Source organism: Leguminivora glycinivorella, chromosome 11 (genome assembly GCF_023078275.1).
Source record: "Leguminivora glycinivorella isolate SPB_JAAS2020 chromosome 11, LegGlyc_1.1, whole genome shotgun sequence".
Classification (NCBI taxonomy): domain Eukaryota; kingdom Metazoa; phylum Arthropoda; class Insecta; order Lepidoptera; family Tortricidae; genus Leguminivora; species Leguminivora glycinivorella.
The window spans coordinates 4936292-4963496 of NC_062981.1; the positions used below are offsets into that span (position 1 = coordinate 4936292).

Sequence of the window (27205 nt, forward strand, 5' to 3'; positions counted from 1 at the left end):
GCGGCCCATTCAGTGGTGACGACCTTCGCGCGGCGCAATAAAATTCAATGTTGGCCGCTCGCGTGCGGTCCGTTTGTTAATGTAGGTAAGAATTTAGAGTGGCGGCGTTTTGTGAACATCAAAGGAGTGAGCCTTCCAGGTACTTTTACTATTATATATTATGTGCCAGTAGTCAGCCTCAAATCGAAAATTCTATTTCAAAGCCGTCTAATTTGATCTCCAATAGACCGATTTGAATGATTCATGTTTTTATAGTTCAAGAAAAAAGGTGATTTTTGAGAAGAATAAACCTTATTGTTTGTTTTAGAAATATTTCGTTTAAAAGGGCGTTTTTGCCAGTACTGAGCACCAATATATAGCCTACTAAGTATCCAGTTCCCAGCCCTCGGCGTACGTATACGTTTGACGTGTCTGTCTGTTTGTCTGTCTGTCTGTCTATCCGTGTGTATGTCTGTCCATGGTGTCGTAGCTCCGGAACGGATGAACTGATTTAGATTTAGTTTTTTTTGTTTGAAAGCTGAGTAGAGTGTTCTTATTCTTAGCCATGTTTCATGAAAATTGATCCACTATGTCGCGGCCGGGCGTTTTTTCAAAATTTTAATTTTGTGGTTAGGTTATTGTTAAAACAATTGTCACTTTTATAATAAGTGCCTACATCTTAAACGAAGTATAAATGTGTCGCTTAACTTCAAACTCGGGTAAATCCATTCTGCTTTAAGGTTTATGTATAAAAATATAATAATAATATAACATCGACTCTCGCTAGGTGGATGGATCAAGGGCCAGATGCAGAAGGCGGTGATCTTGGACACGGCGCGGATAGGTAGTCCGACGGTTCCTCTCTCTGCAGCCCTAACCACCGGCAGCTTGGGCCCTGCCCCGCTGCTGGCGGCACCCTAGGTTAGGTTTTTTATAATGTGTTTATATATTTTGGGTGCGTATCGATCGATATAACCTTATTTGATATATTTTTAGTCGTTATAACGATCATTTGATATAATTATTGAATCATATAACAACAAATAATATACTAAAAAATTGTATAATTCTTATTTAATATAATGATCATTTCTTCGAATAACATTTACTATAACATACTTTGAGCATAATGCTTATTTCTGATAATAAATAAATTGTATAATACAAATTCTTTCTAAAGCACAGTTAGAATAAAAAAACTTGTACAATAAATTAGATCCATCATTTACCAGAACTGTTAGAACTGTGATCCCTACACACAACGCGCTGCTACCAGAAAAATAGGTTTGGTTAGGTTAGAACTGTGACCCTTAAACATATGTACTGCTATCAGAAAAGTAGGCTAGGTTAGGTTAGAACTGTGATCCCCTCAAAAAAGAATAAAATTACTTCATGAAAATGTTTTATACTGTTTGCTAGTTATATTATACTCGTCGTATATCAATAGATAGTTATACCATGTAACGGTTATTATAAATAACTGTTATAGGAAATAATGATTATACAATATAAAAGTAGATATTTTGTTGTTATACCAAATATTAATTATGTCAAATGAGTGATTATATCCATTAAATATATACCAAATGTTGTTATATCAAATGTTACTATACCAAAAATAGTTATACCAATCATTACACACCCATATATTTTGTATTGTTTTTGTAAGTCGTTTTGTATTTTACTTTTATAATCATATTATAAAATACCCTAGCCTAAGAGTTAAAATAAATAAAGAATATAATATTAATATTTAGGTAATCTGAAAAAGAATCAACTTTATAGGAATGGATTTACCCGAGTTTGAAGTTAAGCGACACAAATATCTTAAATGAAGTAAAAAAACCCCAACCAAATTAGAAACAGACGCCAAACCCCTCAAAAACAAATGACTCGCGCACAATAACGTCATCGCGCTGGTAATTGTATCTCTTTGTGCCGACCCCGGTGATTTATCGAAGAAAGCTTTTAAACCCTTACCCATTGTGCATGGGTCATTGCCGGTTCTGCGATTTGCTCTATTAATTTAATGTTTCTTTTATGTGGTAGATAAAAGTGGTTAGGTAAAAAATATAAGTACTTGTGTTGTGTTACAGAATCTTCAATAAGTTTAAACATTTTAGTTTCCTGGGGACCGATTTTTGAATCTCGAACGCACGAATTCACCGTTCGAAATTTTGTGGAAAACGACGTAATGCTATTTTTGAAAAAGGAGGGCTAGGAATGTAAAATTTGGCGGTAATGACAACTCGTTTCTGATACTATTAGTAGAATTTTAATCGCTAGTCTCTCTCTCTTCCAAGCTATTAATCCCACATGGTGGTGGGGTCAGCTTTCCTTGTCAGCCGCTTCCACTTCGCCCTATCCTTGACGTCGTCTTCGGACACTCTGCACTCAGCCATATCTTTTAGCACTACGTCCCTCCATCTTGTCTTCGGTTTTCCTCTCTGCCTCTCTTACCGGACTTCTGGGGCCTCTGTAAAATTGACTTTTAAAATAACACATTTACAGTCTGCTGTCAAAAAAAATGCTAATTTAGCTTGGCCGCTCTGAATCAAATTGTCAGGAAAGCTACAGTTAAATCAAACAGTAAGTATATAAAGTAAGTATAGTTATGCTATCATATTATCCTGAAAAAGTAACGACCTCAGAAAATGTATTTTTTCAGAAATAACTGCCTAAGCCGCAAGTGACCTTAAAGTCTCAAGTAAATGACTCAGGTTCCTCGTAAGTGACGTGTCCAGAATGTGACTTAAATCTACAATGATGATGATGAAAATGATCTGCTCCGTCCGCCCAAAGGGTAGAACCTCTAGGTGAGAAAAAAAACCTTTTATTTTTTATTTGCTTAAGGAACTCCTAGGCATGACTTTCAGGAGTCATGGATGAGGTCAAGTCATAAAACATTCCCTAAACACCATTAGGTAGAAAAAATAGAATTTAATTTCCAACTCTACAAAAACCCGATAGCAAACAAAAAGCCTTCAGACAACACTGAATATGTATGGGGCAAAGGCAATAAAAGTCAACTGCGGCAATAAAGTGCCAAATAAATTCAGCGAGCAAATGAAAACAGGACGCTCCCGCGCGCCATTACCCTCCAACGATTACAGCAAAACGGGAATTCAAATGAAATCATTTACCATATTATTATTTCTGTACTCCCGCAAACTCCATTTTGTCTGTACATACGCGCGAAGCCAATTTTTTAAGTGTGCCCGCTCAAAATAAATTATGTAGGGGGAAACGGACAAGAAATAAAACTCGCGAAACCGAGCTAGAAAGAGACGGGTATAGTTTTGTCGTTGCGTCTCGCCCTCCGTTCCACTTGAAGACGGCCTCGAGAGCTAAGCTCCCATTTTATTGTCACTTACACCGCTCCAAACTTTGCTTTGCAATCCAAAAAACAACTAATCCGTACCATTGTATAGATTTTAAAGCTCAAGTTTGGAGTATATGCAGTTTTGTAAACGCAAGGTTAAGTTGGCACGAGAGTATACAAGACAAGTAAATTTTGAATCAGCGCTCTGATTAAAGAATCAGACGCTGAAACGATTGCTTATAAAGTATTAAGCTGCTTATTTTGGATTGTCCGAGAATATTTCATAATAATGTCGTCTTATTGTTCTGTTTACGAATTTTGAAGGTATTATTTCGGATAAGATGTTTTCCTGTGAAATTAGACTATGAATTTTAAAGTTGCAGCACCAGTTACGCCAGGCTATTAAAATTGTAGAACACCTAACATTTCCAGCAGTAAAAATTCATACGTAAAATAAAATCTATTTAAAATAGCATTTTATCTTCAGTTTTGTAGACTTGTTTAAAGTGAAAACTAACTTGATATTCAAAAATATTTAAGTGTAAAAAAAGGTTTTTTTTTTCTATTATATCCGAATCAAACCTTAAGATAAATTAAATAAAATAGGTGTCAAGGGAATTCAATACATAACGCTAAGCCGATGGTTTTCTTAGATATTTTGAAAATTTATGATTTATAAAAAAATATACATATCAATTTTAGAATATATTATGCTCTTTTTATATTTAAACTTTGGTAGTCATTTATTTTAAGACCTTTCATTAGGAAAATTTTATGTTAAATTTCCATTGGCTTGAGACTGATTCAGATCAGATCAGTAAGGCTCTCCATTTAAGCCTGAAAAAACAAACTTAAGGTAAAATAAAAAACCTTGTCGGAAAACTTGTAGGAAGTGCAAAAAGGTTTGTGAACGAGCTAATCCCGTTACCCTCTCGAAGGTAAACAGAGGTAACTCGATATCTGTAAGGTTAATGAGTAACCATGTTAGTGGCCGAGAATCGAGTTATCTCGATACCTGAATTACCTGACGAGCCACGAGGCTCGATAGAAATCGAATAGTGAGGTCGAAAAAAGAGTTGAAGCGCCAATTGTTGTAAGCATTATTTTATTTTGAAAGTATTTCCTATCAAGCGGAATACTAACGAAAATAATTTTATTTTTGAACTGCACTTAACACGCGAGTGGGCTTGAAATATTTGAAATATGTTTGTCTCAAGAAAGTTTTGTATCTACTTACCTAGTTAAAACTTAAAATAAGTACCTCTAACGTTTAAACTGTTTAAGACTTTTTTTTTCACTGTAGGTACCTACTAAAAGTACTTACAAAGTGGTACTTTACTGTTAATAAAAAAATCCTACTGAATCAAGTATATTTTCGATTTGAGCAGTTAAGTCCGTTCTACTATAAATAGTCTAATTTACCCCGTATTTATTTAGCCCGTACATATGACCGGACTTTGAAATTACCCGAAAGTAGGTACGTAGAAAAACATGTTGATATCTGATAGAAAGTTAAAGTCCGAGAGCAACAAAATTTTACATGTATGTATGTATTTTCTAAATGATAACTAAAAGTTATCACCTTAGATGAGTTCGATGACACTTCCAGAAATTCTGAATTACGCATAAGTACTATGTTCGCAAATATTTTTGAAAAATAATTTATACTTTGACAAAAAAAAAAATTAAAACTTAACTTTTTTGAATATAGTGCATTATCAGTGCTTATTAAATAGATTCAATCAAATATGAGAGAAAAATAATGTTACATTTAAATAAACAATGTATGAAACGGAACATCTGCCCCTAGTATTTTCCGTTTCATGCATTGCGTTATAAATTTTAATATAATATTATTTTTCTCTCATTTTTGATGGAATTTAGTAAATAGACCTTGATAATGCAATATATTAAAAAAGTACAGTTTTTACATATTTTTCTTTATTTTACGCAAAAATATAATTTAGTTCGCAAGAATATTTAGCGAACATAGTAGGTATGCGTAATTCAGAATTTCTGAAAGTGTCACCGAACTCATCTAAGGCGAAAAATAGTATAAACGATGGACTTCCGGTTCGAACGCCATCTTAGCGGTATCGTGTCGTAAATAATTTATGCATGTATATCGTGTCGTAAATAATTTATGCAAATATTATGCAGTAAACTAATGTTATAGTAAGAAGCTGATGAAGAATTAATCTCGAAACGCGTTTAGCCACTTTTTTGTCGTCAACGGCCGATAGACCACGTGCCCTTGTAAAATCTAGCTATCAATTTACAAGTGCCAACTACCGAACACTGTCGTACTTACCGTACCAAAATCAATAACAATTAGCTTATATCACCTTGACACTGGCAAAATAGTCCCACCAATGAACTGGGGCCATTTAATTTTTAAAACTTAACTTAGTATAAATGATAATTGATAACTAAAACAAACAATATTCATGTGTCCCAATTTTAAATAGTGTTTCTTCATCAAAGTCGACCAATCGAACCACCAACTAAATTATCACTCATTACTCTTGTACCTATTACACAACGTGTCACTCCCGAAGACGCGCGCCTTGACTCGTGACTTCATGTTCTTAAAGGTGTGATTTGACAAATGAACCCGACATGATTATGACATGAACTATATCGAATGTGGCAATTATCTGGCATTCTATTATACTCTGGGAAGGTGCGTGACTTTTGTACTGATGTGGCACACAATAAAGCAAGCGCGGATCCAGCTTTGTGCCCAGGGAGGGGGGGGGGGTCACGTGGTACAGGCCCAGGCCCGGGGGGGGGGGTACTAATTGAGACTTTAAAGTTATTGTAGCGAGGTTAAGAGCCCGATTTAAATAAATAAATAAATATTATAATATAAGACATTATTTCAAGCTCACAAGCTCTCAAGCTCAAGACGGCTTGTGTTATAGGTACTCAGAACGCAATATATAAAATGAAAAAAAAAATTAAAATGAAATATTTATTTTCCAAGTAGGCATATTACAATGTGCATATGAACAATCCATATTATTTAATATTATAAATGGGAAAGTATGTGTGTCTGTTTGTTTGTCCGTCTTTCACGGTAAAACGAAACGACGAATTGACGTGATTTTTTAAGTGGAGATAGTTGAAGGGATGGAGAGTGACATAGGCTACTTTTTGTCTCTTTCTAACGCGAGCGAAGCCGCGGGCAAAAGCTAGTATAATATAATATACAAATACTTATAAACATAGAAAGCATCCAGGCACAAATATCTGTGTGTGTGTGTGTGTGTCATTTAATTTTAACAATTTGATAAGGATGTAATCTGGTTTTGATAATTTTTGTCGTTTTGGCGCTCTTTGACGACCGGTCTGGCGCAGTCGGTAGTGACCCTGCCTGCTACGCCGCGGTCCCGGGTTCGAATCCCGGTAAGGGCATTTATTTGTGTGATGAGCACAGATATTTGTTCCTGAGTCATGGATGTTTCCTATGTATATAAGTATGTATATATTATATATATCGTTGTCTGAGTACCCACAACACAAGCCTTCTTGAGCTTACCGTGGGCCTCAGTCAATCTGTGTAAGAATGTCCTATAATATTTATTTTATTTATTTTATTTATCTTTGAAAAAAGTATCTCAATAAGTGACCAAAAAAACCGTCAAAGTAATATTAAAACCAGTTTTGAACTATATCAAATTGTGACGCCTGAATCTGGCTCAAAATTTAAAGATGGTAATATTCAAATTGAATAATGAATTTATTTCCATGGAATACTCAAAATGCTGTGAATTTTTATATTATAATATCTTTTTTTTTTAACAGTTTTTACTTCTAAATTCTGAACTAAAAAAGTCTCGGCTCTCGAAACACAAAACTATTTAAATTTATATAATTAAATAATCGTTTTTCCATTTTGGACACGACATCGTTAAAGTTACTAGTCCTCCTATACATCTTCATATTAATTATTCATTGCTGCGCAAGTTCACGTCGGGTGTCGAAGTACGGCGCCTATTTTGATTCGTTTTAAGTATTTGAACTTAATAAAGTTCAATTCGATGGAACACTCTATGTTTTATCGATAAAGTTTATAGATACAAAGTATGTGGGTTCTTAATTTGTCAAACCTATATTTTTCTACGGGACGACCGTATCGTAATAACATTTAACTACACTTACAAAACAAATCTGTTATTTTCAGAATTTTCGAAAATATTATCCCTTGCCCATAAGTGGGAAACTATAACAAACGAAAAGAAAAAAAGCTAACCTCGTACGTTGAAAATTCGGAGCCTGCATACAATTTATCATAAATATGCACCTGTCTACTATTCAGTTTAATCAGTGGTAAATTGTATATTGTTGCTGTGAAACTTCACAATGAACTTTCTGACTAAGTTCTCCATTTTCCTCAATTCAAGTCCAAGACTAATGAAGTTTGTCCTTAACACAAAGGGGATTAAAAACACGACAAAATGCTGCTTAGACGAATTAGAGTGATCAGAGACGCAACTCGATTACTCCTCCGCCCTAATCCGCCCAACGGTCACTTAATTCTCTTTTAAAGCAATCTTTTCGGCCGCTAAAAGTATTTCCAAACGTATAAATAATTTAACGAACGAGGACGTAAAGTTTGCGACCGCCTCACATGCAAATCGAGTCACGCGCTTCGTCTCGCTCTTACCTATACTTTTTAGACTGGTGTGTGCGAGACGAGAGATGCGCGAGAGAGAGGGAGGCAGTCGGTAGTTGCGTTCTGCTAAGTGAATCAGTGCCCGCGCTCGCTATTAAATCAGGGCGAGGGTGGGGAGGGGGTCGGCGGGTGGGGTTTGTTTGCGCGGCCGAAGGCGGTTTCAGTCTGGCGCGAGCGCTCGCGTGGAGTGGATGTACGCGCGGTGACCGCGTGTGTACGGAGTTGGCGGGAACACTCCCGCCCACAAAACGACAAAATATTTTCAGACGCTAATAAGGTAATGTGTTTGTGGTGTTTTCGAGGTCCGATTTGTGGTTGGATAAGGTTTGGTACCAAGTTTTGGGTTTTTGATGAAAGTTTTGAAAACTTTTTTAGGTTATGGCTACCGAGTCTCAAATATTTTAATTTAATATGAAGCAATGGAAACAACTTATACAGTGTCATTCAAAAACGTTTACTAATTTTTCATTTTCTTGACAAAGATATGCCGTCGGTATTTTATCAAAATTGTATAAGCCGGTTCACACAAGACGATAGATACATTCAATAGCTTATTTAAATGAATGTAAAGAATGAATAGAATAACACAAAAATATTATCCCAAGAACACGCAACCATAAGTAGGCAAATAGCTAGTGGTAATGGGTGCTACGCGGCTACGGCGGCGTAGCACCTGCTACGCGCGCGCGTGAAACTTTCGTAGCGCTTCTGAAGTAAGCGAAGGAAAAATCTTTTTGACAATCTCATGGACTGTAAACGCGTAAGTACTGTTAATTTGAATTAGTTTTCAATACTGGCTATATGAACATTTTATCAACCGACGAAGTTTACAAACCCGACGGATATTTTCAAAATGTGTTTTGCTCTAGCTATCTCTTTCATCTTCAATTATCATTTTTAGGGTTCCGTAGTCAACTAGGAACCCTTATAGTTTCGCCATGTCTGTCTGTCTGTCCGTCCGTCCGTCCGTCCGTCCGCGGATAATCTCAGTAACCGTTAGCACTAGAAAGCTGAAATTTGGTACCAATATGTATATTAATCACGCCAACAAAGTGCAAAAATAAAAAATGGAAAAAAATATTTTATTAGGGTACCCCCCCTACATGTAAAGTGGGGGCAGATTTTTTTTTTCATTCCAGCCCCAACGTGTGATATATTTTTGGATAGGTATTTAAAAATGAATAAGGGTTTACTAAGATCGTTTTTAGATAATATTAATATTTTCGGAAATAATCGCTCCTAAAGGAAAAAAAAGTGCGTCCCCCCCCTCTAACTTTTGAGCCATATGTTTAAAAAATATGAAAAAAATCACAAAAGTAGAACTTTACAAAGACTTTCTAGGAAAATTGTTTTGAACTTGATAGGTTCAGTAGTTTTTGAGAAAAATATGTAAAACTACGGAACCCTACACTGAGCGTGGCCCGACACGCTCTTGGCCGGTTTTATCTACATAAAGAAACCTTATTTAATTTAAAGCCAGTACATTTCGCTTGCAGTAATGTTTTGCTCGAGGGACGTAATAATTATGATTGACTGAAAATGAAAGAATTGAACTTACCTACAGCAAATTCATAAAATTAATCGCTTGATTGATCACGGCATTAATTCGCATTTATACAAAAGTTTATTTTAATTAGCACAATTATTTTTTCACCGCATACCTGACTTAATCGCGAGTTGTTACAGTTTCAAATTCAAGGTTCCGTGGTCGGTAATGGCTTTTATGGCTTCAACCTATGGCTTCAAGTATCCTTAATATTTAAGTACATTATATGTGTAGATATTGTAAAAAAAATAAACGTTATAATAAAATAAATAAATAATTGCTCTAATATTTGCAGTTGAAAGCCGGTATTACCTACTGGATTTTGAATTATTTGAATAAATAATAATTGTAGGTACTTATTCAAAGTTATGCCGGCGGTTCTATTCTAATCAGATTATTTTTTAAAGATGTAGTCAATTTATTTAGTACGAAAGTAATGTAAAAGTTTAGTCCTATTCCACAGATGTCATATATATACCATAGATCAAGCAAACGTATCTACTTAGCGTGTCAAATGAACTAAGTGAAATCCACTGAGTTGTCCGTCTTAACTCGCAGCTTGCAGCTTTCGGGCGTCAATTTTTGTAAGTTGAAGTCAACCAAAACATAAAAAATGCCTCGTTACGTGATATTCAATTGCAACAACACAAAAATTATGAACAATCAAGATCCTGAGACATATTTAAAAATATTTTAAGCGGGTTACTCACGTATTAAGTCGATATAGCGTTCGACATGTGCCGCGCGCACCGAGCAAGCGCCCGCAGTATGCGTCGCGCTCTCGACATGTAAAGGCGGGGTGTCGCTACTCTTGAGAAAGGTTCTCGAAATTGAACCGAAACATGTCGAACGCTATATCGACTTAATACGTGAGTAACCCGCTTAAAATATTTTTTTTTAAATATGTATGAGTCTCACGGGAGTTTTATAGTTAAAATCCTGAGACATATTTAAAATTACAGGCAAGAATCAACTTCAATACAAAATTTGACACGCTCGGCACCTATACAAATATATGAATTTGTTTCTTCTATCTAAATTATGTTCTGTGTCCTATTCAGATGGTTGTCAGCAAGTCACATCAAATCACTTCGCACTTCTTACAATTTTAACCCCGACGCGACGGAAAAGGGGTTAGAATACCGCCTAATCTGTCAGTTTCCGCTTTCCTTACACAGTGTGTATTTTTGAGGAATTCGCACATTTATAGGATATGTAAAAATTAAAGTAAATTACATAGAAGGATACAGCTAGGGAACAAATCAAATTTTTTTTTTTGATTTTTTGTTTTTCAAGTAGTCACACTACTATATATAAATTACTAGCTTTTTCCCACGGCTTCGCTCGCGTTAGAAAGAGACAAAAAGTAGCCTATGTCACTCTCCATCCTTTCAACTATCTCCACTTAAAAAATCACGTCAATTCGTCGCTCCATTTTGCCGTGAAAGACGGACAAACAAACAGACACACACACTTTCCCATTTATAATATTAGTATGGATAGTATGGATAAACTGAAATAGATGTCATACACGAAAGAAAAAACGACAAGGCCCACTGGTCTCCGAGCCGGGAATCGAACCCAGGTCTTCAGCTTACGCGGCTAACATCTTAAATAATAAATAAATAATAAATATTATAGGACATTCTTACACAGATTGACTGAGGCCCACGGTAAGCTCAAGAAGGCTTGTGTTGTGGGTACTCAGACAACGATATATATAATATATAAATACTTATATACATAGAAAACATTCATGACTCAGGATCAAATATCTGTGCTCATCACACAAATAAATGCCCTTACCGGGATTCGAACCCGGGACCGTGGCGCAGCAGGCAGGGTCACTACCGACTGCGCCAGACCGGTCGTCAAACACACCACCACTAGCCACTCTTACCAGAGCCTTTACCACTAGACCACCCGCCCGCCGTGGTACCCGACGAATAGAAGATGATTTCGAGGATTCGTATAGAAGGTACAAGCACACATTGCTGGCCCTTAGAGTTTGTCAAAGGCGCCTAGCCTTATCAGAGATAACATGCTCTAGAGACATTTCGTCGGGTTCGCGGCGGGCGGGTGGTCTAGTGGTAAGGACGTTAGTCGCGTAAGCTGAAGACCCTGGTTCGATTCCAGGCTGGGCCTTGTCGTTTTTTCTTTTGTGTATGATATCTGTTTCAGTTTAGACAGAAGGATGTTGAATGGATTTTATTCATAATTTAATGTTTAGAAGCAGTACCAGAGTGTATGTTATGTATAATAGTGATAGTTCATTTATTGATTGATTTATTAGCATATTTTAAAATTAACACCACCAAAGCAAAGAAATTATAGTTCATTGTAATAGTTCCGTTCTCTTTGGTTAAATTTATTCTAAAAAATACTCGTAGTATGTTAGTTTTTTGTAATTTTGTACTAAAACGATACATGTACCTACGCACATCCACCTTAATATTAACCTTTTCAAGGGAACTTAGAATACATATGTACTTACAAATATTTTAAGTGACAGGTACACACCACATATAAAAAAAAACCGGTCAAGTGCGAGTCGGACTCGCTCACCGAGGGTTCCGTACAAACTTTCAATAGTTGAATCATCAAAATGTTATTCATAGAACTCTACAGATTTGACTAAATCCCTCAAGACTCAATTTCCCACATAATAAGTAATATTTTAATATACAATTTTATTGTTAGACAACGTCCAAATAAAATCAAGACTATTCGACTTCAATAGTTTACGACTTACGACATGTCGCAAGGACGCTCCTGAACTGACCTCATTATATCAGGAAAAACGCGATGTAGGAAATGAGCGTTCAATGTACAGCGACATCTATCGGCAAATTGAGTAAACTAATGCGCGCGAGCTAGTATGGAAGATGGTTTTTATGGAATAATTGTTTATTGCGTGAACCGATTTTAACCATTTTGCCTCTATATTAAAGCAGGTAATTTCATTATTATTTTATTAAAAAATACAGGTACAATAAACACCCGCAAGGGTGTTGAAATTGAAAATGTAAATCTGAAAGGTTTTTTATAAATAAATAAAAAAATTTTTAAGATACGTGTACGATTTTATTTTTCCTGTAATATTCATTATAATAGCCATGTTTGGTGAAAATTTCATAAATTTATGTTGGTAAACTTCGGTGATAAGGGGGGGGGGGGACGGTATTTTTTTTTACATTTTCCATCAAAAAACATTTTTTTTCCACAACCAAAAAATTATAAAAAATAGTTTTGATATGTACAATTTGAGCTCTTTCTAACGATATCCCACTTGACCTAGTTACTTGAAATTTTCAGTTTGCTCCCCTTTCATTTTGGCCATTTTCTACCATTTATATTAATTAATTAAAAAAAAAAATACTTTAAACTTGTAGAGGTTTACAATGTTTATAACTATTCCAAATTTCATATCGATAGCATAAGTAGTTCTCGAGATATTTAACAATGTGACAGACGGACAGACAGACGGACAGAGTCGCACCATAAGGGTTCCTGTTGTACCTTTTTGGTACGGAACCCTAATAACGTATCTATAATATGTTCTTGTCATTGATCATGAGATGTATAATATACCCACGCTTCATGTGTAGAATATTAAATTCCAGTCATTAATTTTAACGTCACAGTCTCAATCGGCAGTAAAGTAACGCAATAAACTTCAATTACCGCTCGATTCGCTGCATTGAAATGTGATCATGAAGGCGCCACTGCCACTGCCGTACATATTCTATGTATTATTTTGCACTCAGAGCATATTGTACTATATAAAATATACTAGCTTTTGAAGGCGGCTTCGCTTGCGTTAATTTCTAAAATTACGGAATACTCCATACAAACTTCTACCCCACTTTTAGCGAAGTGGGGGGTTAGAAAGAGACGAAAGTAGTCTATGTCACTCTCCATCCCTTCAACTATCTCCACTTAAAAAACACGTCAATACGTCGCTCCGTATTGCCGTGAAAGACGGACAATCAAACAAACACACACATTCCCATTTATAATATTAGTATAGACACACCGCCGACGGACGTAGCAGTTGGTAGCTCACTGAGCATACAGTTGTGGTTGTGTGCATGTGTGAGGAACTGATGACACGATTCGCTGGTTCGCATATACACAGATAAGAATATGATGGTTCCAGAGATTTTGTATATATTTTGTTACACTGTGTATACTCATCTTAGACGTCACACATCTCAATATTACCGCAATAAAGAACAATTATTGCTCCGTATGTGTACATTGGAAATTAATCAGGCGCCAACATTACATTAAACCCCCTTATTCATAAACGTACTCTAAAGTTATGTATAAAGCCTATAAAGTTCATTTGTCCTTTTCTATCACACTAATGCATCGGAAAGGGACAAACGAACTTTATCGGCTTGATAACTTTAGAGTACGTTTATGAATAAGGGGGTAAATGTTTATACATTACATTCTGACAAATAGTGTAATTACTTATATGCAAGATTTTGCCATGAAAAATGTGGTCAGTTTTTTTATCATTTGTAGCATTTTGATTTTTTTTTATTCATTCCAAAGACATATGTAACTCCATATTGACAGCTACAGTCTAAGAAAAAAAACCGGCCAAGTGCGAGTCGGACTTGCCCACCGAGGGTTCCGTACAAACTTTCTTTCAAACTACCTAGTAAAAATAATCTCATATTTTCATATAACTCTAATGACTTGACTAGAAGACAAAAGTATAGGCACTAATGAGTATTATTGTGTATAGCGCCATCTCCCGGTCAATTTGCTAACTAATTTGCGCGACCTGGTTTTTCAGGGATAATTCTTTATAATGTTAACCGATTTAAACAGTTTTTACTTTATTGGACAGAATATGGTTTACGTAACATCTCGTATTAATTTGAAGTACGATGTGCATCCGCAAGGGTGGGTAAATTAAAAGTAAAAATCTGAAAAGTTTTTTGTGAATAAAAAAAAAAGTATTCAAAATACAAACACGATTATATTTTTCCTGTAATATTTAGCATAAAACCAATGTTTACTAAAATTTTCATAATTTTTCGTTGGTAAACTTCGGAGATAAGGGGGGGGGGAACGGTATTTTTTTTTACATTTTCCTTCAAAATTCATTTTTTTTCCACAACAAAAAAAATATAAAAAATAGCTTATTTACGTTCAATTTGAGCTCTTTCCAACGATACCCCACTTGACCTAGTAACTTGAAATTTACAGTTTGCCCCCCTTTCATTTTGGCCATTTTCTACAATTAAAATTAATATATTTAAAAAAATTATACTTTCTATTTGTAGAGGTTTACAATGTTCACAACTATTCCAAATTTCAAGTTAATAGCATTAGTAGTTCTCGAGATATTTAGGAATGTGACAGACGGACAGACAGACGGACAGAGTCGCACCATAAGGGTTCCTGTTGTACCTTTTTGGTACGGAACCCTAAAAACGTACCTCAGAACCATATAGAAATAGGTACGGTGGCCTAGATGGCGTTACACCTTTGGGGCTTTGGGGGACGCTCGGCTAGAATATTAATATTTGACATTTTAACACATATCAAGCTAACAATATGGCCCAACTTGTCAAAACTGAGGTTCAAAAGTTTTAAGCTTGTGTCGAGAGACGGCAATCTATGCACTGTGATTACATATTTTACTTTGACAGTAACTCTCTATAATACTTGATCCTCTTTGTTTCATTTGAATCTAGGCATCTTGATTTATGACCAAAATATTAAATATGTAGAATCAAAAAAAGTCGGCCATTTTGAAAAAAAAAAATATGGCTGCGTTAAAAACTGCCCAAGGTCACATCTTGGACACTGGCGATCAAATATATGAAAGAGGCGCGTTCCTAGCACACATTCTAAGCTCGTGTAGGTGAACGCGTACCATGCTTGTATGAGTGAGATATGACAGGTCGACTGTTCGCGTTTTTGACAGGCGGTAACTGTGAGGTAACCGAGAGGGGGTGGGCGCCACTTTCAGCGGGGAGCGGGAGTGGCCATACTGTACGATAGTACTCTTTATTATACTGTGCCAAGGTCTGCTATGACATTCGGTCGAGCACCCCCTGCATTACTACATTCATTATATCTCAGCATTGGTCGTCTCGAGTTCACGACGCATCTCAATCTCCGAGTCAACGCAATAAGTTGTTCCGCATGCGTATATTGGAATCTGATCAGGCGCCAACCAACAGTATGTTTACTTATGTATGTTTTCTATGTATATAAGTATGTATTTATCTATTTAAGTATGTATATCGTCGCATAGCACCCATAGTACAAGCTTTGATTTATTTATTCTTAACTAAGCGTAATGATCTTTTTTTTTTAAATAGAACAAGAAATTGGGTTATTTTAAAATAACATTTCTGTGCACTGGTATACTGCTTATTATTATCACGGCAATACATATAACATCTGAAAAGAGTTCTGGCAATTAAAAAGGTGCGTGGCAACCGCACACTTTTTCAGTAGCCTCACAAAAAAAATAGCGCTTAGTGCCAGACTCCGTTTTCCGACTTAATTTTTTCCACATTGGCCGATTCTTCAGCAAACATTGAGTCTATCATTATCATCAGCATCATCATTGGCTTTCGAGTCTATAACCGACTATATAAGTAGAGTTAGGTGGGGCGACAACGTTTTTTATGGCTATGTAAGACAGTAAAATAAGTAAGGTACAGTGGGCCAATTTCGACTAGGGGACAAATGAAACTGACCAATTTTTTAACATGTTTCACAATGTTTGCATTATTAATTAGAGTGCCCACTGGTTATAGATAGATAGATAGAATACTCTTTATTGGGACACCTCGGCAAAAGATACAGTGGAGACAAAACAAATGATTATAAATAGAGGCAGACAACAGGCGGTCTTATCGCTAAAGAGCGATCTCTACCAGATAACCTAATAGGTATATGGCACACGTGTTCAGTGGATACATGTGGAACTAAACTTAATAATGGAAAAATTGGATCAGTCACAATCGCCCCCCAGTCGGGATTTGCCCCGCTGTACCTTATATTTCATCATCATCATCAGGCCTTGTACATCTTTACAGATGATTCAAGCAGCGTCTCAGATCTAGGGACAGCGGCGCTTGTGACTATATAACCCGATTCGTGATCGGCATAACCTACCACATCTGTCACAAATAAAACTAGAATTAGTCTCTATCTCTACACGAGCGCGATCCTCGTTATGCCTTATTGCCCGTTTTCGGGCTAAGTTTTGAAACCAGGACCTGTCATGGGTTTCACGACCTCTTAAAAGGCTGGCCCTCCACTCGACGCGTATTGCTGCTAGGTCTTCCCACGAGTTAAAATCTATGTTAAAAGCTACCATATCGCGCTTTACACAGTCCTTAAAGCGGAGGAGTGGGCGTCCTACATTGCGCTTGCCTGATGCGATTTGGCACAGCATAGTCCGTCTGGGCAAACGAGTACTGTCCATACGCTGCACATGGCCCAGCAACCGCAAGCGTCTCTGCTTTAGGAGCACCTTCCACATGCGCTGTCTTCGGAGTATACTCGACATAACATGGAAAGATAGGGTCACCAACGAAAGTGTGCTGGACATCGCTCAGCTGCCTAGTATTACCTTATATTTATAATTATGTAAATACCTCTTACTTACCTACATAACGTAACGTCAAATTTTCACACTACACCTAAGCCATGCTGCTGCATATTAACGACACGCAAACAACTCAATTTTGTGCTGCTAATATCGTATTCACAAAAGGCCCCTAGTTTCGAAGCTTGCATATAATTGGTATGCGATGAGGGTATTCCTGAAGCGTGCGATACTGATTCATTTTAGGCATCACATACTAATTGTAGGGCCTATTTTAGACATTAGCTAGCTTTTAAGTTTAATCTTAGTTTCTTATATAATTATGTAAATATTTTATGGGTTAAATTGTGGCGTAGGCGAGAGGCTGGTAACCTGTCACTGCAATGTCACAGTTTCGTTTTCTTTCAACCCCTTATTTGCCAAGAGTGGCACTGAAGCTTTAGTAGTTTCACGTGTTCTGCCTACCCCTTTATGGGATACAGGCGTGATTGTATGTATGTATGTTATGTAAATATGTTCATGTAAATAAAGATTATTTTAACCTCATTGTAAGTGTAGATAATAATTATAGTAGCTCAATATTAGGTTAGCTTATCAGTCGTGATAAGGTGAAAATAAAAGATTCATTAGATCAGCTAAAATGGCGGCTAAAGTTATATGTACTTAATTTACATTTGGAAAACGTCATATCTACGAGCTTGAAATTTATTTATCTAATTAATACTTAGGTACTTCGTTTTTCTTCTACAAATAGATAGCATTGGTTTGGTAAACTTATCATGATCGTTTGGATATTTAAGAATTACATTTTGCTAGGTATAATAGGACCCAATAAAATTGCAACAATCGGGATACAACTCTGTTTATGTATGATACAAATACTATTTAACCGAATGCTTTGCACGTGACAAATACAGTGAGCTGCTTATTCAACAAATTAGTTTTATCATACACTTACCACATTTCCATAATTCCCATAACCAGTCAGAATAAACCCCCACCCCAGACGGATCGAGTTAGCGAACGCGGAGGCTTTTAATATCAACTTTAAACTGGCTTTACATAATAAGTCTGCGAGTTATGTTACTTCGGGTAATTAGATTGGTCGTGCTTAGAGTTTGGTAGTTTGGCTAGTCCAACTAGATGGTTCTGTATGTCTGTAATTAAAGTACCTACCTATAAATTCGGGTTATTAGTTTTTAGCATTTTTTCATAGATGATTGCCAAAAAACACAGAAGCAGAGCAGTTTGCAAAGTGGCGGAAAACACGGCAGGCCTTTTATTGAAAAAAAGTTTTACGACCCTTAATTACCCATTTATAATAAGCGGTTGAAATGTTAATGAAATCTTCGTTCATACACTTCTCAAAATCCTTCCTGAAACTGAACGCAACAATATAATATTGAGCATTAATAGGGTCAGCATGCGAAGTTTATTCAATAGAAATAGCGCTCAATTGCGCCGCGTCACAGTAATTGTTCGTAATTGATCTCGACGGTTCGCTGTTCCAATCCGTTACCGAGAATTCGTCTCGAGACAACCAACACTAAGGGCCACTTGCACCGACGAAAATGGAGGGTTAACCCACCATTTTCATCGGTGCAAGTGGCCCCAAGCGTCATATCTTCATTATAAAGTACCTAGTCAACGTCAAAATCGCTTACGCTTCGTAAGCGTATTACAGCTTTAACTATCCCTCTTCTCTACTATTTTCTTCTGTAGTGGCGTGACAGAGATAGTTGCGTTTCGACTGCCACGTTACGTCAACAATTGTCACCTCAGCTAGGCTGGCAGGGCCAGATTTCACCTTAGACCCACTAGGCTCCGGATTAGGATCGTAGGGAACCCGTCAATTGATTATTTTGAAATGAAGAAGAGCACCGTGGTGCCCACCTGGTGCAAGTGGCATACATGTACCTAGTTCTCTGAACCCGGGCTTGTTTCTCTGATAGTGTCATACTCCTTGTACCTTATACTGGTTATGTTGAGTAGGATCTTTTGGGCTTGGTGAATCTGACGCAGCATATTACTTGTGGGGGTTGTGTAAAGGACGTGTATGATATGGAAAATATTGTCGCTTACGTCATTTATATTGATGAATAGAGCTAAATCATGTGGCGAAGGTATGCGTAGCTCGATTACATTTGCATTTTGATTGACAGAGAAGAGATAAAATTAAATTCAAACTAATTCGTACGAATTTCGACAGTAAATATTTAAAAAAGAACTATTTTGTGGACTACACATATTGGTTTACAAATTACCGTAGATAAAATGTACAAATCGTTACCTAATTATTTTTTGTGTTAATAGACACGAAAAATCGGGTTATTTTGCATGGATATAATAATACATAAACGCATTATGCATACTAGACTAGACTCTAGTGACTAAAGCTACTTTCCAACTTACTTTAAAATTACTTAACTTCAAACCGTATATCTAACCCATTCGAAGATATATTTAATTCATCTGTGTCTCACATTTCAGTCTTGTAATTCAATGCGTTTTTTCCATCACTGCCCCTTGTAACCCGTTATTAACAGTTAATTTAAACGCTCAATTGATCTCCATTACCATTTATAAAACTCCGTTACCGTGATTAAATATTATTGATTGTTTAGAAACAAGCGGGCTGAATCGTATTGTTGAATCGTAAAATAATTTGTATCAATTGATGACAATGAATTTACGTATTAGGTACGCGACGTAATGTAAGGTATACTACGAGCATTCTGAGTTCAACCAATGTCTACATAGTTTATTAAAAAAAAACAGTATATAGAGGAAGCGCGGCGCAGCGCGGAAGAAGTGAAACCTCATAACATAACATCAAAAAATATTTTTTCTACTCCAGCACTTAAATCTGTCAATTAGATTATTGTCAGCGGTATCCAAATTAAGTTCATTTGAGTCGATGAGAAAGTCTATTTGTCTATAGGTTCATATGATGACTGCTAGCAGTAATCATATGAATATAGGAGTTCTGTTAATTTTTTTTTAAAAGCACAACTTCCATTTATCAGGTATGTTTTCATTTGCAGCAATAAGTAACTTTTAATAAATAATATAATATTTAGGTTCATAATTTAAATCAAGATGAAAAAATAAACTGAAATGCGTTTTTAATATGAGATATTGCAAAACAAAGGTAAAAATCATAAGTTTATCCAATAATTTTATATTCGATATTTAAATATTCTTGAACGCAACCATATTTTTCGTAATTGAAAACCGGCTTATTTTCTATTTCTCTTGTCTATGGTATGTTTGACATTTGTAAACTTTTGACGAAACTATTTGAACTACATATTTCGGTGTTGTGTAGTTTGTTTTAATTCGACGTTATTGTGCAAAAACTTAAGTGATTATGAGTGATTCTGGTGAACAATGTACTTCCGAAGAAATCAAGGCTATGGCGCTCAAAGTGACTGACAATTTGTTACCTGAAAAGTCACCAAAAATGTTATGATTGTTTTGACATGGAAATTGCAAAAAAATGTTTCAACTTTCTCTGAAACCGCGTTGTTGGCATATTTTGAAGAATTGTGCAACAAGTAAGTTCTCGCCATCAACATTGCGGACAGAATACCTAAGGCTCCCCACAGACAGTCTTAAAAATTCATAATCTTAAAAAAAACTTGTATGCAATCTGACAGTTCAGATCTGTCAGTGTCTTGTCAGTGTCAGTTTGAACTGTCAGATTGCATACAAGTTTTTTTTAAGATTATGAATTTTTAAGACTGTCTGTGGGGAGCCTAAGATCCGCACAAATGTTCCCATTCATGATATGAAGTACATACGTAAGTAACCCATTTTATTATTCTCGAATACGTATGTATTTGGCTGTCGTAGAAAAAGTATAGTATACAATCGTAACATTATGAAGGCTATAAAAGTCTCGTACCTTACTTAGGCCACTCGGCAAGCCTCGTGACCTAACCGCGGTACTCAACTTTTATAGCCTTCATAACGTTACCGTTATATAATATACTATTGTCAAGTGGCCATCACGTTTTTGCGTTTAGTTACGTCCATATTTTTACTGTTTTAAATATTTTACATTTAGCAATGTACATCGCTTAAATTATTGAAAAAACCGGCCAAGTGCGAGTCGGACTCGCGCACCGAGGGTTCCGTACAAACCTGCAAGGTTTACAAAGTTCGTTTTTTTTTTCGTAACTAAAAATTTAAGGTTTTCGGAATTTTTCCTTTATGTGTGCTATAAAACGTTGCTTCATGCCAAATTTCAAGATTCTAGGTCGACTGGAAGTACCCTTTAGGTTTTGATTCCCTTGCGAGTACTTGCGAGTTTCAAAATATGCAGCTTAAATTGCTGTTTCTTTTGATTGCGTTGACATAGAAGTTTGATTTTGTTACAGCTTAAAGGTATTATAGACTTGAGTATTTGGTATGAATTTCAATTTAATACCTCTACGCGTTTATGAGGAAATGGGTAGTAAGGTTAAAATTATTAAAAAAAAAATATATTATGTCATGTAACTAAAAATTTATGGTTTTCGTAATTTTTCCTTTATCTATGCTATAAGACGTTGCTTCGTACCAAATTTCAAGATTCTGAGTTCACGGGAAGCACCCTGTAGGTTTTGATTCCCTTGCAAGTGTCGAAAATTTGCGGCATAAACGGCTGTATCTTTTGATTGCGTTGGCTTAGAAGTTTGATTTTTTCACAGCTTCAAGGGACAGTAGACCTGAGTAATTGATATAAATTTCAGCTTCATACCTCCACGCGTTCCTGAGAAAAAGGGTCTTGACAGACGGACGGACGGACAGACGGACAACAAAGTGATCCTATAAGGGTTCCGTTTTTTCCTTTTGAGGTACGGAACCCTAAAAACAAACATAAACTCAATTAAATAGCTCCAAATCTTTTATTTCAAATACGGAATACACATTCAATTAAACATAACTCATTTTGCACTCGATCTAAATATAAAACACACACATTCCAACCAACCATTCCACCATTCAAAACCATTCTGGGCATTATGTTCTGTCACTGACTGAGTGAATGAAGAATGAAATGAGTAGGTAAGTCGCGTTCAGCGCAACGACACTGACAGAATGTTTCGCTCTGAGTGAGCGGACTTTCACGCAACGTATCACTGACTGAGTATTACGCGCTGTCAGTCGGAAGTCGCATTATGGCCGCTGTACACATATGGCCAACGGTTCCACCAACCCTTTGTGAAACCCCTTGGCCAAGATAAGAGCCGCTGTTTACACATTGGCGAACCAATCACTTGGCATTGGCTCTTCATGAAAGATGGACGTGGAATGGAAAAGTCTAGGAAATTCTAGATCATAGACGTTGACAGAAAAATTTGATTAAAAAATAATAACCCCGTAGTAAAATTAAATTATTTGAAATATTAACAATTTTTTGAATATTATGATAAGAACATTTATCTTTTTTAGGAAATACATTAAACATTTGCAAGGTTATTTTATTTCCTAAAATCTACACTATTATTGACATAGATAAACTTATTATTTTCGTAAATATTTCACTACCGTCCTCTCTGACGGCTGACGACCAACTGAATGAAGCGCCAACGTGTAAACGCAGTTGGCCATTGGCGCCAAGATCCTTTGATGTGTGGACAAAAAACCGACACCAATCGGTTGGCCGGCAAGCGCAAGCGCCAACTGCCAACTTACGGCCAAGTAGCCCTCTACACGCTTGGCCAAGGGGGTTGGTGGAACCGTTGGCCATGTGTGTACAGGGGCCATTAGAAATTTCAATTCAAAAACCAATGCTGGACCAGGGGACCGATTTTTGAATCTCGAACGCATGATTCGCCTTTCGAAAGTCTGTGGAAAACGACGTAATGCTACGACTTTCGAACGGCGAATTCATGTGTTCGAGATTCAAAAATCGATCCCCAGGCCGTGTAGCCAATATTAGAATAGATGACGATCCGTATCGTATCTAAATAGAGCGAGACGGAGACAAGTCCTTCCCTTTAGACCATGTCGATTTGTCTTCGAACCGCAGCGAAATTTAAATATTACGGCTCTCATCACATTTTATTACTAAGTTTTTCTATGAAATGATATTCTATTCACAAGTTTCACAACTTTTCTGTTTTGCATACATTAACAAAATTTCATTAATCGTACATTTTTTTATAATTACCACTTCGGTGGCAAACAAGTCCGCCTGATAGAAAGCGGATTTGATTAATAAGTTAATAACTTGCACGAACTAATTCAACCTTCATAATGAAATAGCCAAACTCGCCGGTAACTGATCTAGCAAAGCAAAATCATCTGAAAAATTTAATGATTGATATCCTATTAATTTCTCTCGATAACTAAGTATAAAAACAACCTAGTTATGTTAAACAAAAGGTTTATTTTAGTATATTAGATGAATGGAAGATACGAGTTTAAGACAGTAAGGTCGGAATTGGATACAGCAGAGGATAATTGAAGCCATTAAGTCGCTTACCAGATAAATTCTTTATGTTTCACGTCCAAATTGGTCTGGCCGGGCATGCGTCATTGTGGCGGGAGACGAGAATGACAACCATTCTGTTCTGATGACAAGATTAAATAGTTGGATAACTAAAAATTAAGCTGAGTTTAGACCAGCAAGTTATTGCTGCAAGTTTTGAGACGCGACTATAGGAAAGAGTGAGTGGCAAATATCTGCATCTCTTTCTTGCATATACTTCTGTCTCAAAACTTGCAGCAATAACTTGCACATCAAAGGCACTGGTCGCACCAAAAGCGAGTAAGCCATGAGCTTTCGCCGATAGAAACGAAGAAAGGGGAAAAATATGTAGGGGGGATGTTGAAGATCATGGAGAGCGATCATAAAAATTATACTTAAAGCAAAATATGAATTTCAAGACGTTTCTGCTTGAGTTACAAATGAGTTAATGTGAATTTCGTTTCTAAAGGAGAGTTTCTTGAGCTCTTAATCTTTGCGTTCGTCCCTGTATCTGAGGAGATGCATCTAACCTAAATTGAATTTGATATTGAAAAATATTAATTGATGCCGATCTCTAAAATTGGTATAAGTACTAGGTACACAAGGATTAACAGGTATCCACCAATATCCCAGTGTTAGCTCAACAGTTGTTGATCAACCACATATTCTACACTTCAACATACTAACCAATGTAAGCCTGTCTCCGAACACGTTCAATTCTTACGGCTCACAGGTCTCTTTAATCTGGACATCAGTTCGCAGTCGATGAAAAAAGCTTAGCGCATAGATAAGTAAACAGTTTTCGTTCAAAAACGGGAGTAAACACAATTTGGCGCGCAATCGCGTTTGTATCGCTTAATTCGACGAGTCTCATTAATGAATTGGATTAATTTCAGTTAAAATGTCTAATTAATATTCTGCCTGCGTTCGTTACGAGTAATGTTTGAATTTCATTAATTATTTCCATCGGTTTAATTTATAAGTTGTTGTTGCTTTCATACAAAGTAGAAAAGTACTTATGAAAATGGATTTATTTGATCTTGGCTCACTTAAACTTTGATTAAAGTAAAATAGCGGAAGATACGGCACGTCAACTAATTGTCAGCTAATAAATGGCACTACACACTACTACATACAAGAAGACCCACACAGCTATGTAAATTTACGCTATTGAACGACAGAGACACACCGATTTATTACGACGGTAGTGCGAACGAGACAAACGCGCGCATCGAGATGAGCCTCTTTTCAAGTGTCATGTCAAAGCTCTTTAATAAAGATAAAAAAAATGTCATTGCAAAGAATCAAGAAGCGTCAGCAGACAAATTGGAGTATAAGAATTATGCAACATATTTTTTATGAAAAAAAAAAAAAATTACTTATTATTTATTACTTTACTATTTTGCACTGTGGAGCGCTGTTTGGTTTGGTGTAAGTAGGCGGGTTACCAAAAAAAAACATAATTATAAGTATATTTTTTAATATTTATTTCGTCTTATTTTTAAACTAAATTATGAACTTATTAACCAAAATTTAGATGAGGCATGTTTTGCCACAACTGTCAACAATATCTTATTTGATACAGACATTAGAAAAAAGAGCGTGGAGTTCCTCCGCGCGAAAGAAGTGAAACTTCGTAAAATTGAAATGAAAATATAAGAGCTTGATGACATGTATCTCACTTAGGGTTGCAAAAAATACGGTTTTTTCGGGCTTAAAAAAAAACATGAAAAAAACCGTGAAAAAAAAACAGGTTTTTTTTCTGGAGTATGAAATCTCAAAATTTGCAAAGCAGTTAATACTTTTATACGGTTTTTTAGACTTAATGTTAACTTTTAAACGAATTTAATCAAATAACTTTAAGTTCTGGTCTTATAAAAGTAACATTTACGAAATCTGTAGTTGGTAGTTATCACTATTTACTGTTGGCAACACGACCGCCTCTCTACGCTGCACGTAGCATCGGGGATTCCCCAATAAACGTTTGTAGGTATACTGAATGTTAATCGTATTAAAATGTACGTTATTGTTATTGAAACACGTTACAAGTCACGAAAAACCGTTATTGTCGAATTATTTGTTCATGTGAAAAAAAAAAACATATTAAAAAAAACCATGGTGCTCGTTTTTTTTTCGTAATTCTGAAAAAAAAAACATTTGTTTTTTTTTCTATTTGCAACCCTAATCTCACTCACAACACACTATTACTTTTTGAAAATATGAAATGGCAGAAATTGATGGAACTAAAATAGTGACCTCATATTTTTTCTTTAAGACAAACTTTATTAAAATTGCTTACGATAGGGTACTTTCCTATACTTAGAATAATAGTTATTTACAAAACTTTTCCCCTCACTATAGCGAGAAAAGTCGAGGCGTCCAGTCTGGCTCTTGTAGTTGTTTACGCACTACAATAAGCCTTTTGTGTCTGACAAGTTCATCTCCAGGAAAACTAGAAAACAAATAAACATATTTGGTGCGAGTGAATTAAAAAAAAATCTTGTCGATAAGGCAAGCATTTTTGCAACAAACTTTAGTTGATCATTATTTTATTATTTGTAAATAAAAATAACAAAATAATGTACTACTAAAGTTCAAATATCATTAAACAAAAAATAATATAATCAATCAACAATCAATACCAGGTAAAAGTTTTGTTATATAAATTATTTATTATGATCAACATTTTATGCTGACGCTACCGCGAAGGCAAATCTCAAAAGGCAATTTTTGAGCGTCATTAATGTATCATGCGTATTTGGTCGCACGTCAATGAAACTTATATTTCTATCCCGCTCTACAAAATGGCCGTCAAAACAAAGACTTTATAAATTATCTTAGAAAATAAAATTTTTCATGTACTTACGAGTGAAATGTGATTCCATGCGATTGGTTTTTCCTTTTAGAATGGTTTGTGCAACGCATAAAAGCACACGAAAGCATTTTGGTTACGTTTTACCCATAAAAAATAATTTATAATTTCCTCACGTCACACGTCTCACGACATCCGATGCGCACGCAGTGCCGATTGCAACTGAAGGCAATCAAGCGACGGGAGCTTGATTTTTGAGGGCCACATTTGAGTGGCGCGTCACCTATCTTCCGCTATTTTACTTTAATCAAAGCACTTAAAGGAAAGAAAACGAAGGAAATTAAATCGCCCACTGAGATAAAAATAATATTTTTAGACCTATAATATTTTTAACGGTAATGAGACTAATGAGTGATGTTAAGACCTTAAAGAAACGCATCAACTTAAAGAAATCGACACGCTAGATTCAGACTTTATTTAGTGTTCAATTCTATTTTATTCTATTAAGTTACTACTATAAGTAAACAGAATAAATTCAGAGCTTATTATGATCATGAATTGATTTCTATTCCCCAGAATCTATGTTTCTTTCTGGTAAACTAAATATCTGATCAATTTAAATATAGGTAAATAAATGTAGGTACGAGTAATTGCTATGTATGATAAAGCGTATTCTTTCAATTAATTTATAAAACCAGATAAAATCAGTTCTCACACAAATCCTGTCGCTGCTCAAAACCTTTGCATCACCGACATTACCGACAGCATGACGCGCTGAAACAAAAACACCTTTTGTTTTTTCTCCAATTGAATTAGG

The 27205-nt window shown here is 35.9% G+C and overlaps 1 protein-coding gene across 1 annotated transcript in view; it reads left to right on the plus strand.

The window, feature by feature from the left end:
* The first annotated feature begins 4792 nt into the window (after positions 1 to 4792).
* The window catches only part of LOC125231311 (dorsal root ganglia homeobox protein), a 118850-nt gene continuing 96437 nt past the window's right edge, over positions 4793 to 27205 (plus strand). Inside the window, exons 1-2 of the mRNA XM_048136752.1 lie at positions 4793 to 4843; positions 8059 to 8256. Coding sequence (XP_047992709.1) covers positions 4793 to 4843; positions 8059 to 8256 — 249 coding nt within the window. The remainder of the gene's footprint in view (positions 4844 to 8058; positions 8257 to 27205) is intronic.